At 42.1% G+C, this 14869-nt stretch overlaps 1 protein-coding gene across 1 annotated transcript; it reads right to left on the bottom strand.

The window, feature by feature from the left end:
• Positions 1–1676: 1676 nt before the first annotated feature.
• Positions 1677–13700, bottom strand: Klhl41 (kelch like family member 41). The gene is made up of 6 exons (XM_085680996.2): positions 12322–13700; positions 8234–8391; positions 8019–8126; positions 4819–5004; positions 3151–3297; positions 1677–2228 (listed from the first exon to the last, which is right to left on the bottom strand). Exons 1-6 carry the CDS (start codon positions 13429–13431, stop codon positions 2117–2119), a joined length of 1821 nt encoding a protein of 606 aa, XP_085537122.2. The 5' UTR covers positions 13432–13700; the 3' UTR covers positions 1677–2116.
• Between the last annotated feature and the right edge of the window lie 1169 nt (positions 13701–14869).

The following is a 14869-nucleotide window of genomic DNA, read 5'->3' as shown; positions in this document are numbered from 1 at the left end:
GAATGCGTGCTGATGGAGGCAAACCCAGTTCGCAAGGTGCTCGGTGGTAGCCTTTTGTATATCGGCTTCTTACAGTAGATCTCTATGAAGCCATCAGCCTTTTCCCTTGGTGCAAGATTGAGCAGAGTATGGATCATTGAACCCAATTCTTTCCCATGTACTGGTATATTGGGTCACACACACACCCCACTCTGTGGAACTCCAGTGGCAAGTTTAGTCACGCAGTCAGTAACCTTGATTCCCACAATCTAATCTCCGCTTCCTTCCCTGAGGTACATTAGAAGCCATCTCCCTGCAACTCTCTTCCATTAGGCAGGGCATGCAGTCAGGAAAGGAGTCTTTCATACAGATTGTATTAGGGCCCTTCACAGATAAAGGGATGTCCAGGCTCAGAGAATTGCCTTTGTTTTGCTTGTGTATATAAACTTTACAGAACAGGAGGAGGACAGCGGGAGAAGAATAAAGAAACAGATGCAGAAAAGTACTTAGGGCGAGTTTCTTTTCGCCCTGAGATCTAAGTCCTGTGCTTGCTGTGAGTCTTCTGAACCCTGGGGAGTCGCTGAGGCTGGCACTCAGGTCCCCGGTATCCATCCATAAACAGATGTGTGGTGGGGTCCAGGTGATGGCCAGTTCATGACTTACATGGCCGAATCTGATTATGGTAGACTGAGGAGTCTTTCTAGACACCAAAAACAACAACAACAACAAACAAAAAACAGTAGGTGTAGAGCCTCCCAGCCCTCCTCATGGAGTCTCTCTCTGTCTCCCAAGCTGGGCTCACACTTATGTGTCCCAACAGTCAGCCTCTGAAGAAGCCAGGGTTTCAGATGTGTGCCACCAAACCTGGCTCAGTCATCTCTCTTGCTGTTGGAAATATGCCAAAGAAGCAGCCCTTTAATGGAATATAAGGCTATAAATCAAACCAGTGACTGTCAACCCTCCTTCATATTGTCATCTGCCTCGGAAGTCTAAAGATTGCTCCCCGTTATAGCTGCTGTGGTTGATATTGTGAAGGCTATGATTTACTGGGTTTTTTTACTTAGGCATTTTATATTTGGGGCTGGAGAGATGGGTCAGCTGGTAAGCATGCTCGCCTCAAAAGCTGAGGACCAGAGTTCAGATCCTAGAACCCACAGAAAAAGACTGGCATGTAGCATGAGCGCTACTCCAGGAAGACGGGATGCAGGCAGGAGTGTTCACAGGAGCTTGCAGACCTGCTAGCCTACGGTCCACAGTGGAGAAGCGGCAAGGAGACTGTGACTCTGAAAGGTGGGAAGACACTTGAGCTTGCCCTCTGACCTCCACACACGCACGGTGGTACATGCAAGCACGCATACATGGTATACAGATACACACAAAATACTACATCTTGATTTGAGAATAGCTAATATGCCAGTGTTACAGAAGGAGAAAGGGACTAGAGAGTTGGCTCAGCAGTCGAGAGCACTTGCTGTTCTTCCAGAGGACCGGGGATTGGTTCCCAGCGCCCACATGGCAGCACACAACCATCTCTAACTCCAGTCACCAGGGATCTGATGCCTACTGGTCTCTGTGGGCACCCGGCAGGCATGTGGTGGTGTACAGACATACACTCAGGTAAAACACTCATACACATAAAAATAAAAATTTAAAAGGCACGGGAGGAGGCCATTTGGATTTGAATAGACACTTTGCCCTTCAGATGAGACTCATTTATTGTTTTTCTTAAACAGCATTTCCAGTCATCTTTGTTATAATGCACAAGATCCCCATCATAGCTCACAACGTGAGGAAAGGGTTCTGTTACTCAAACATTTCTTTAGAATGTAGACATATGCATTTCATTGACAATAGAAAACGAGCGTAAATGTACCTTAAGAATACAAAGACTTAGTAAACAGCTCAGATTTAGAAAGCCCACGTCTGAGTAAAGTTTAACAAAAGTACATTGTTCACTAAAGCTCCTAGTAAATGGTTTAATACTCGGCGTTGGAACAAAGCAGTGACTGAGATTCGGCTACACTGTCAACCTCAGAGACTCTACATGAATCATTGCACAGGCTTAAAGAAAGACAATAAATTATAGGCCTCTTGTCCCAACCAGCCACTTCTCAAACGATTATTTTTGTCACCTTGTTTATAGTTTAGACAGTTTGAACAGATTTAAGCGTGTTGCTAGGCAACTAGCTCCCGAAGCATAACGTATTTCCTTCAACATCCCAGCCCATTCTTTTTTATCATCTTCATACCTGATGGAAGAAAAAACAAACAAACAAACAAACAAAAAACAATGAGCAGCCTTTAATGAGAGCATTTGTAAGTTTCTTTGTACTCAGTATAAAAATGGGGTCTCGTGGGGAAAAACCCCACTGCCTCCTGCCAAGACAAAGTTCCTTGCCTGGTACCAGTTGAATTCCTTTCAATGTATGTACCTGTGGAATTCCTTTCAATGTATGTACCTGTGAGTGAGCATATATCTGCACCATGGCCATTGTACTGGAATCGGACCGTCCAGAAAAAGTAATGGACAGATCACCCACCGTGGGACTAAAGAAGATTGCTGGGGAAGAGTCAGGATGTGGACTCTTACGAGGGAGAACTCAGAGAGGCAGGACTTAGCCTGAATTGCGAGTCAGGACATATGCAACCTGGACTCACTTAGGATCTCTGTAGGCACCCAAAAGCCCCCTCCTGTCCTCAAATGTCAAGCACAGTACCTGGGTTGGCTGCAGGAACCAACCTAGGACTGGAAAGATAGCTTAGCAGTTAAGAGCACTGGATGTTCTTCCAGGGGACCCAGGCTTGATTCCCAACATCCACATGGTGGTTCACAGTTGATAGTAACTCTAGCTCCAGGACATCCAGTTCCCTCTTGTGACCTCCAAACACATCAGACATACACATATGCAAAACACCATATATATAAAATAACAACAACAAAACCAACCAAAAAGGTATTCTGGATGAGTTCTTTCCTTAATCTCACAGCTAACCAATCACAAATAGTACTTGATCAATAAGTGGCATATTCAAAAGTTCATTTAGGCTTGAAGTGTAGAGTTTACCCCTGGGAAGTGGCATGATGGGAAAATCTGGCTTATTTACTGTAAACTGACTTCCCAGTTAACTGGTTAATACTTGAGTCAAAGAATTAGACTGAGGAAAACTTACTTCCATATGTCATTGACTTCAGTGGGTGCAAACTCTTTCGATTCCAGTTGAATCATTGCAAAACCACCAATGGCGTACAGGGATCCGGCCAGGCCGACCAGACTGATGGAGCTTCTTTCTTGGGGAAATTCTGTCATCACTTCCCATCTAGGTATTTTATTGAAAATGCAGTCAACATAAAATGTACGTAAATACACCATTTTGGTGTAATTTTGTTCTTTTTAAAGAATGTGTGTATGTGTGTGTTCTCACACATGTACGTGTGTGTATACACACATCCATAAATAGGTCTAAATCTAAAACCACAGAGGGTTTATAGTTTTGTGTGCAGGTTTACACTTTTTTTTATTTAGACAGGGTTTCACTATGTAGCTCTGGACTGGAATTCAAGAGATCTGACTGCCCCGCCTCTCAAGCACTGTCAATCAAAGGTGTGGCCCACAGCGTCCAGTAGCATTAAGCGTTTTGTATTGGAGCATTTACCTCTATTCTCCAATCTTCAAGAACATCATTTTAAATTATCATTTAAATCTAACTCCATGAAAATTCTTTGTGATTTTCAGATATCAAAATTATTTTTTAATTACATATATTTGCTTTCTCAAAAAAGTAATAACGCTGCTCTAATCTTTTCAACACTATTGTAGGAATTTCAACATATGTACTCACCTAGTTTGTGTAAGCTCAAAAATTTAGGAAGATTATTTTTATATAAAAATAGCAGTCAAGTCATTGGTGGTGGTACATGGTACATGCCTTTAATCCTAGCACTCAGAAGGCAGAGGCAGGCAAATCTCTGTGAGTTTGAGGCCAGCCTGGTCTACAGAGTGAGTTCCAGGACAGTTAGGGCTGCACAGAGAAACCCTGTCTTAAAAAAACCAAAATAAAAAAATAAATAAATACCCCCCAATCACTCAAGTATTTTTCACATTAATTCAATAAAAACTTAAAAGTAAAATTAAGAAACTTATAAGGCACTCATACTTTATGAATGTTAGTTTTCAACAATAGAAAATATTTTAAACTTTTTGTTTGATTTTTCAAAACCGGGTTTCTCTGTGTAATCCCTGCTGTCCTGAAACTCATTCTGTAGACCAGGCAGGCCTCTCTATCTCAGAGATATGCCTGCCTCTGCCTCCCAAATACTGGGGTTAAAGACTACCACCAAAAATACTTTTTCATCTTTTTCTTTTCTTTTTTGAGACAGGGTTTCTCTGTAGCTTTGGAGCCTGTCCTGAAACTTACTCTGTAGACCAGGCTGGCCTCGAAGTTACCAAGATCTGCCTGTCTCTGCCTCCTGAGTGCTGGGATTAAAGGCATGCACCACCACTGTCCTGCAATAACCTTTAATCTTTAAACTACATGTTCCCCATTAATTCTTTTAAGACATGTGTACCCATCTTTGTTCATACAACTTTTCAGAGATAAATAATGCCTTTGCGAAATGACTGACTGTGTAAAGTTAGCCCAGAGTCAGGCAAACATTGTGTCAACATTAACTCATGACTCCTACATTTCAAATGACAAACACATAGTGTGGGAGTTGGAAATACTTTCTTTTAACCTAAGGTTCTTGGCTCCCCACCCCCATGCCTTAGAAGACGTAACTGTCCCCCAAATGCAACAACTAAGTGGACAGGACTCATTTGCTACCACAGAGCAGCTTACTTATTGGTCTTGAGGTCGAAAGCTTCAACTGAAGCAGAGAGACCGTCCTCGGTGACACCCCCTGCGATTACAATTTTGCCTTTATGGATTGCCACTCCAAACATGGAACGAGGGGTCTTCATCGGAGCCAGATCTTTCCAGTCTCCCTTTTTGGGGTTGTAGATAAACATTCTGTTTGTACACTTTCTGCGAACAGAAAAAGACAACAAATGTTCCTCTTAGAATCTCTTTTTTGTGAAAGCAACTTTAATAATTTGATTTTGTTTCTGATGGAGTACATGGTATTCCATTTAAAGAATTCTGGGACTGTTGGGGTAAGGAATGTAGTTTAGTGGCAGAGCGCTAATGAAGATTGTGTGAGGCCCTGAGTTCAAACCCTGGAAAAGTTTATTTCCACTGAGTCCAGTCTTGTCTACATAAGATCCAGAATTAAAAAGTTATTGTGACTGTAGATTACATAATTATCATGTAGGGCAATTAACTATGGAAACAGCTTTATGTTGAACTCATCCAAATTATTCTTAGGATTGATCTTAGGGTTTCTTTTTTCTTTCTTTTTTGTTTGTTGTTATTGCTTTGAGTCAGGGTTTCTCTGTGTATTCCTGGCTGTCCTGGAACCCACTCTGTAGACCAGGCTGGCCTCAAACTAGAGATCCACCTGCCTCTGCCTCCCGAGTGCTGGAATTAAGGGCCTTCACCACCACACCTGGCTTGTACAATAAGGTTTCTTAAAGTTGTTCATAACTGATCAATAGTTCATTCTGGACTCCCACTAATAACCAGTTTGGTAATGCCAAGAACTAAACAAAAATTGTTTTGTGAGAATAATATTTTCTTTATCTAAGAATGCTTGACTTGACTATGGTGTGGCTGGAGAGTTGGATGGCTCGGGGGAGGATCACTGCTGCCCCTGCAGAGGACCCAGGTTCAATCGCAACACCCACATGGTGGATCACAACCATCTGTAACTCTAGTTCTGGGGGAACCTAATGCCCTTCTGGCCTCCAAGGGAACCAGACACATACATGGTACACAGACATACATGACATAAAACACCCCCACACATAAAGAAATATTTTAAAAAATGACTTGACTGTGGCAAGGTCTTGGTAAGGTCAGAATGGGAAATCGTATTCACCAGGGCCATTCAGTGCTCTCTCAACCATACTTGGGCTTGGCCCCAAGGCTGTCCATGTGCTAAGAAAGCGCTATTGAGCCACACCCCCAGCCTCAGCCCCTACTTCCAGCTAATGATTCTTCATTTCAAAGTTCTACTCTGATATTTGCTAAGCAATGGTGTCTAGGTAATCAGATTCTTGAGATTAATACCTTATTAGTGACAGATATGAATGCTTCTTATTGACATATTGATTTTCTGGTTACTAATATTATCTGAGGGAAACAATTTAAATCACTTTGGCAGAATCCCAATGTTTCCACAGTCATAACACACTTAATAGAGATTGTTCATTCCTTTAGTCAGAGAAAAAGTCCAAATTAAGAGTGCATTTACTATATGCATCCTTAATTATTCATTTGATGGAAATAGCAACATTAAGAGATTTAATTTCAGGATATACTGTCTGTGAATATAGATAGAATAAAAAATCATTGCATGTTAGGTCACATTTTCTGTGTTGTATTTTATTATTTTAATTAAATAAAACTAATCATAGAACACAGAGTTCTTTACTTGACCCAGAAGATCATATTTGACTGTCCTTCCTGTTATGCCTGTTTATCTTCTGTTTTTTGTTCTCGTTTGTTTGTTTTGAGAAGGGGTCTTGCTATGTCACTAGATGGTCTGGGAATCCCGGGCTCATGTGATTCTCTGACCTCAGTCTGGAGCTCCATACATGTGCATGCCACTGGCCTCACTGCACCCTTACAGTTCATAGTTTGGGCTAGCTTTTCAGGTCTATTAATAATTAGCCTAGATAAATGATAAGCCAAGGAAGGCAGCATTTTATGGGATGGGAGATATCACTGCAAGCTGAAAGTGAACGTTTTACTAGGTGGGTTACTGGCTCAACTGACCTTGGGAGCACTCTGAGGTATAAGACCTCTTTCCTAACCAAAGGCCGCCTAGACGCCAAGATGAGTTAATACCTGAACTGTAGCCTGGTCTTCTCATAAGGGACTAGACAGAAGTAGTGAGTGGGGGACCGGAGAAGGAGGAAGTCACCAACACGTTGCTGGAGAAATAAACCGCACTCTTTTCGATGGCTGTGCTCTCCAGTTTCAGACTGACAGAAATCCTCTCCTCCGCACATAAAGTACAAATCTATGTGCACCACTGTGGACTATTTTGCTAATGGATAGACTTCAACACCATGCTAAAGAATATGTTGAAGTTGGGTGGTGGTGATGCACGCCTCTAATCCCTGCACCCAGGAGGCAGAGGCAGGTGGATCTGTGAGTTCGAGGCCAGCCTGGTCTACAGAGCTAGTTCCAGGAGAGCCAGGACTACCCAGAGAAATCCTAGAAGAATACATTGGATATTTTTTATCAGTTGGGGCTGGAGAGATGACTCAGCAGGTAAAGGCACCTGCCTTTTCAGCTTGATGTTCAATCCCCAGATCCCACCTGGTGGAAGGAAAACCAGCGCATCAAAGTTGCCTTCTGACCTCCACATGTGTGCTGTGGGAAGAGTACCCTCCGCATTCTACAGATACAGTAATAATAACAAATAATAATAACACTAATAATAGCACTAATAATAACAAAATAAAAAATTAATGTTTTCTACTTATGCTTTATTGAATAAGAGAGCCTATTGGTCTTAATGTAGTACAATAGTTCTAAAGCAGCTAAATAAAGGACTGACTGTGCTCCCGGATAGCGGCTAAATAAAGGACTGACTGTGCTCCCGGATAGCGGCTAAATAAAGGATTGACTGTGCTCCCGGATGCTGTTTTTCTCCTATTAGGATGCTTATGGTGGAGGTATTGTGCCCATCTGGCAGCATGCAACATTCCTATCTATTTGGTCTAGTGACTTTAAAAAACATCATTTTTCCCCCAAAATAATTACATTTTCCTCTAATAACATCAAAACTATATTTGCAATTTTTACCTGCAAAATATGACCTGAGAGCCAAGTCCCACTTGAGTATGTAGTCTCAAAACGAGCACACACAAAGGAGGTGCTCTTTCAGCACTCACTCGCATGTCAATCAGAAGGAAACCGTGGGCACTTACTTGTCCTCTGTCTTTCCGCCTAGACAGTAGATCATCCCGTTATGGGAAATCACATTGTGGCCATAAACTTTAATAGGAAGATTTTTCACTTCACTCCATTTTGCAGCCCTAAAATCAGATGACAATACAATTCATGCTCCAACTTGTGAAAATATGAATTTGTTGTCAGCATGCTTAGGGAACAGGAATAGGCTATGAGTATTATGTCAACTTACGCAGGATCATAGCATAAGACAGTGTCTAGCGAAGCTTCTGTTTGGAGGTCTTTGCCAGCAACCACGTAGATTTTGTCGTCCACCTCGCCCAAACCAAAGAGACACCTGGCTGATGGTAGAGGAGGAAGTCCGACCCACTCAGATGTTATGCTATCAAGCTGGAAAAAAAATGAGTTATGGAGATTGGCAACTAAAAAGTACACAGTATTTCATGGAGTGCTGAAAATTTACAGAGACAGTCTAAGGTCTTGTAAAACTACAATCCCAAAGTATCATATTTTACCTTAGAATTACTAAAAAAAAATGAGAAGATCTATTATGGCCTATGAAAAAATACTGCCCCCCCAATAAAAAAAACAAGACCTCAAGAAAGGAAAGACAATACAACAGAATGCCTAGGTTAGCTAGAAATCTGAGTCTCTTGTTAAATTTTCTTCTGAAGTTGCCCTGTTCAGGTGTGAAAAAAGGAATCTTAATCCTTTGGGGACACTGGGAAAGACGTGTCTGTGGCAGGGGTCACAGGATGCAGATGACCCCGATGCTATATTTAACACACTCCCACAGCCAGTACCCGCGACAGCTGGACTTGTCGCTCAGTCTGCAGACAACTGAGAATCTGGGCAGTGTCTTTTCTATCTTTTAAACATGGCTAGGTTCCCTGTTTTGTTATTTTTGATACAAGAAAATACTCATTTCAATACCGCCATTTTGGGTGGAGCCATCTTAAATAGCCTGTTTCTGGTTTATGCTAAGAAGTAACCTGGCTTGTCACCAGCCCTGCGATGGTCCCATTAGTGCCACGTTCTGGTGATTCTGGTCTGGCTGGCTTTCATTTTGGTATTTATCTTCAAACTCCGAACAGACTCCCTTTTGCGTTTTAGGGCAACACCAACAAGGAAACTCCTTCCGAGGGGTGCAGCTGCGCTCCGTGTGGCACTTCCAGGTAACAGAAGAGAAAGGCATCCAACAGATTCACTGCAAACTTCATGTAGCCAGGAATGGGAAAGACTGTGGTAGCGATGGCGGTGACGTGGCATCTGTGGAAGCCTTTTTGTTTCTGGTCTAGTAGTGCCAGTCAAACAACGTGCTGAGACCAAATGACATGCCATGACGTGGGTTTAATCCCCATGTGCACTGTGTTGGCTTCGCAGTCACTCACTGCAGCATCTAGATTGTGACTATATCACGTTTAAGTGCTTGAAAAAAAACGTCTGGTCAAAAAAATATCGGGCTCAGAGTACATCACTCAGCGGGGTGGAGATTCCATGTGCAAAGGCCTGGGTTTGATTTCTAGCACAGCTGTGGATGGGGTGGGGAAAGTACTATGGCATAGAGTGGAAATCACAAGAGTTTATGGGAGTCTGCCTGTGAAGAGTTTTTTTTTATATATATATATATTTATTTATTTGTTTATTATGTATACAGTATTCTGTCTGCAGGCCAGAAGAGGGCACCAGGCCTCATTACAGATGGTTGTGAGCCACCATGTGGTTGCTGGGAATTGAACTCAGGACCTTTGGAAGAGCAGGCAGTGCTCTTAACTGCTGAGCCATCTCTCCAGCCCCTGTGAAGAGTACTGTACACAGTGCTCAGACAGAAATCTCATTTGCGGCCTGGCGGTGGTGGCGCACACCTTTAATCCCAGCACTCGGGAGGCAGAGGCAGGCGGATCTCTGTGAGTTCGAGGTCAGCCTGGTCTACAGAGCTAGTTCCAGGACAGGTTCCAAAGCTACAGAGAAACCCTGTCTCAAAAAACCAAAAAAACCAAAACAAAAAAAAAAAAAAACCCAAAAAACAAAAACCAAAACCAACAGCAACAACAAAAATCTCATTTGGTCTTCCAGGCATTTTTCTCGTCTGTATTACAGGTGAGAGGAAATAGCCACAGAGAGATTAAATCACTTGCCCAACTTCACATGGCTTTCCAGGTGGTTTTTAATATCACGTTGTCTAAATATATAGTTGTTTTGTTGTCTGCTTGAGACTGGGTGTCATTATCAAACTTGTGTACTATTTTTTTTTAATGGATCAACAGCTATCACAGTTCCAAACCCAAGAGCCCAGTTCCCATACAGACTCTGCAGTACCCACCTTCGTCTCTTCTCCTGGAAGCACTTTCTCTGGCAGATGATGGGCAGGTTGCCAGCCCCTTCAGTGGATGAGCTCCCAAGCTCTTTAACCCTTCCGTATCCCACTTTCCTCATTGTTAAAATTAGGGTTTATAACTAGAATATCTCAAAGCTTAGTGCAGTCTAGGACTTGGTGAATCTGTTAATTCCATGGAGGGGGAAACAAACCTTAATAAGGCCCCAAATTCCACAGTCTATTTGCAGCATATACCAAATAACAATTCACTCTGAACTTAGCACACCTCACACGGGAAGCCAAGCAGAAAAACATGAAACCTGAGATTCTCATACAAGGCTTGCATATGGCTTTAATTCAGGCATCTTGTTCTAGGTTTGCGGCTTTATAGAAATGACAAGGGGATCACCCTTCCAACTCTGTACAACTGTTTCAGTGGCTTGTGCTGGATGGGTAACCTCATTTGAAAACAGAAGCATAATAAAATAAAAGGAAGTAATAGTATGGAGAGAATGAAGGTTGGAATAAGTACTCGAAAATCAGGAGAGTGTGGGCTCTGGATATATTTTCAAAAGATGTGTGTGTGCATGCTCAAACTCTAACAATGAGCTAAGTCCTTAGTCTTTTTTTTTCTTTCTTCTAATTTATTTTTTTATTAATTAATTTATTTGTTTATAAAAATTTCCACTTCCTCCCCTCCTCCCCATACCCTCCCATTCTCCCCACTCCCTCTCCCCCCCCCCACTCCCTCCCAGGTCCTTAGTCTTATAATCAATATAGTATTATGAAGTGGAACAAAGCCTGCAGGAGTGTTGGAGGATTATTCTCTGCTGTAATTGTCCCTTGAATCTATATATAGACATATCTATATATAATTATATACCGGTCTGTCTGCCTACCGATTCATTCAAATACGTTTGCTGGTGTCTTTCACTGAAACTTAGACAATTAAGAAACATGATTAATATACATTATTACTCCATTTTGTTGAGATTAGATGAATTGGCAAAAGGCAGGGATTTGTGAAAGCATAGTATGTCATGTATTTTGAGAGCACACAGTGACTGTGGTTTGAAATTCCGCACTTGCTTATCTCTGGCCTTTCTAGTGTAAGCGCCCGTAAACCCCAGGCCACGATTAGCTATGACCTAAACAGATTCTTACTGAGGTAACCACAAGCTATGAAGTATTGATATTGGCAATACTGGAGGTGCACGTGAAGTCACTGAGTGAGTCAGAAGCTGCTAGGGACAGCCTACTGTTGTTATAAAACAAATTGTCCCCAAATAAACTAGAGAGGGTCAGTTAGATGAGGAAGATTTGCTTTCCTGGAAGTTTTATGGTTACACTAAACGCATGATTAAGTTATAATAATACCTACCTCTAATTTTGATCAAATAAAGGTAGTATCATGAACAATACCTTCTAAATGCAATTTGAATAGAGATACTTGTGGAGGCAGGTTATTTTTTCCTCATACAGTTCAAAGTGTACAGAATATGGACAAGAGTCCTTTCTCATTAGAATATTTTATACAGTAACAATAAGTAAGATGTGAATGTTGCTTCCCCAAACATCCTATTAAAGGGGAAAAGTACAAAAGCAGACCAATCCCCACTTCTTGCAGTGAGTCAGGCACGTTGGTAAAGACAAATAACTTTGTTTGGAGAAAATCCTGACCTATTTATTAGGCAATAGTGTTAAATATGATGATTTTAGTTTTTACTAAAATACAGAGCTTTGAAGAATTACAATTGTCAGCGGTTGTACAGCATTTGGAATCAAAGAATGGAAAGAAAATCCCGAGTTGTGAGTTACATATAAGGACTTCCTTCCCTGTACTTTTTACTAAATATTAAGTCAAATTGAGTATTTCTGCCAGAACTCTGTAAGTATCAAAGTGTATGAGGGCACAGGAGGAGAGCAATTTGAGCAATATGTAAGCCGCCCCTAAATCCACTAACTGGCTAATACATGGTGAATAACAGCCTTGGTTTCCGTACCTGGAAGAAGTACGACTGTAGGGGTTGATCCTTATTTTCTTCATCCACGTACAGCCCTCCGACCACGTAGATCTGATTTTGTTGGGTAACGATACTGGAATGATTTCTGGGGATCTGCTCTGCTAAGGCGGTAAGGTAACACTCGTTTTCCATGGGGTCGTAAGCCACTGCAGCTGTGTCATTGACCAGGAGGATGAGATCTTTAACGAACATTCCATGTCTGGGAATATCATTGAGGTAACCAGGAAGTAAGTCTTCGTCCCCAACATCCCCGTTCACCTCGCTGGTCCCTGCCTTCTCTGCGTTTTTGCTAGGTTCCGGGAGCTTGCCTGCAAAGGCATCTTTTAGAACTTTGATTTTCTTCTGGACTTCGGGGTTGCTTTTAATTATGTCATCTTTCTCGACGTGATCTTTGAAGTATTTTTCTGCCATGAGGCGGAAACGAATACAATCAAACACTTCGCTAAGACTTTTCGCCCTGTTTTCTTTGTCTGTCCGCACCCATTTCATCACGGCCTCAAACACCGCTTCCTCCTTTTCTACGTTGAGCCCGTCATTTGAAATGACCGAGATCAGCTCCTGCGGAGACAGCTGCATGAAGTCTTCTTCCTTACAAATCTGCACAAAGCGATCTGAGACAAAATCCCGGGCAGAAATGGCGAGTCTCGGGCAGTCAAGGAGCAGACCCAATCTTAGGATGGCCAGACAGTTACCGGGAGCGAGTCGTTTCTGAAGGTAAGACACACAGACGGTGAAGACTGAGGGGATCTGGAAGCGGCTGGACAGGGCGAAGATGTCTTGCACGTTTGTGTCATTGAGATCGATACTGGCCGAGTACAGGTATTTGATGATCAAATCAAGGATAGCAGGGTCCACGTTATCTAGCGCGACCTCCTTTTTTTTCTCCTCCTCAATTTCAGATAAGAAATACTCCCGGAAGTAAGGACTGCAGGCCGACAATATCAGTCTGTGGCAAGGAAGACTTCTGTCACCTGCTTTGAGGGTGCAATCGATGAATTTTTTCTCTTCCAGGAGATCTTTTAGACCATCCTGAAGAAGGGTGGACTGGTAAAGCCGTAGTTCCTCTGCAAGCTCCCGCTGGGAATCCATTCTGTGAGGAACCTGGGTAAGGAAGGGGACACTGAGGGTCTTCGCTCCTGGCTGCACACGGGTCTAGCTGTAAAAAGGCGGATCAGTCTGCTCGGCGCAGCCTGGAGCCTGTGCAATTTAATCCCACCGGCTAAATATAGACACCAGCTCTACCGACGAGAATTTTAGAGAGCTGGCTTGGAACGGAGAGTTGTTCAGCTGTCTGAGATTGAAAGTAACAAGTGGAACTTCTGGTCACTAAGGAAACCGCTAAGAAACAAGACATTCAGGTGAGGTGGAAAACTTTCAAATGTAGAAAGCCTTGGAACGTAAGTTAAAGGGCATCAGCAAGAAAATGCTTACTGAACTAACAGAAAAACGGATCATAAAAATGAGTCACTTCTCTAAAAATGGCCTAGTGGCAAGCCACTTGGCTTGAATTAGTGATGCCAAGGTCAAGACTATGAGGTGAGTTCATTTCAATTCTCATAAGCTATGAGTTCAGTGGTTTAAAATGTTAAAACGCAAACTGGTAGTTTCTACCCAAAGCAGATAGGATTTTCTTTTTCAAGTAGGAAACGTAAGTTGTTTATGTACTTAATAGTTTTATATAACCTTTTAAATGGCACCTCCATCATGACTGAAATAACAAATGCAGAGAAATCCAATTTACTAAAATATTCTAAATTATCTTTATTTTTTTTTAGGTAGGAAAACTGTAATTACTACTGAATTACCAAATCCATTCACACTCTGTCTTGCCATACAGGGGAAATAAAGTGACAAACAATAATACAAAAAAATAAGATAAAAACAAGCTTAAAAGGAATCAAGACCAGAGAAAAATAGTTAAGCCTTTGGGAAAGAAAAGACCCACACACATAAGAATATTTTGTAACTTTAAGTGCTAAAAAGAACCCTCCATGAAATAAAAAGTTTAAAAAAATAGAACAGCTGCAACCCTATGAGAAAAACGCTGTCCCTAGAGACACAAAATCAGCATGAGCTACTGCACCATCCATGTCACTTAGAAAGCAGGTCTTGTTTAAGAAAACACGATACCGGAGTCATACTTTATGGTGCTGATGAGAGTGGAACACCATATGGAACGGAGATCTGATTTAAAGAGCCCAGCCGGGCCTAGTGGCACAAACCTGTGATCCCAGCATCTGTGAGATGGAGGTAGGAAAATTACCAACTACATAGCGAGTTCAAGGCCAGCCTGGGCTGTATGAGACCCCGTCACTTCTCCCAAGTGTTCCTTCGTTTCTATCGAGATGATATTATAAATTTCTTCATGAAGTCCTTTATTATACAATCATGATCACGTTCTAAACTCAGTAAAGCCACAGAGAAGCTAAAGTTTCAATGTCTGGAGTTCTTACATGTGCCCCCCACGTAAGCTCAGTGAAGACCCGGCTTCTGTGCTGCAGGCCTGTGTTCAGTCTATACATCCCTA

This window comes from Myodes glareolus, chromosome 21 (genome assembly GCF_982192425.1).
Source record: "Myodes glareolus chromosome 21, mMyoGla1.1, whole genome shotgun sequence".
NCBI lineage: Eukaryota > Metazoa > Chordata > Mammalia > Rodentia > Cricetidae > Myodes > Myodes glareolus.
This window is presented reverse-complemented; position numbering and strand designations above follow the sequence as displayed.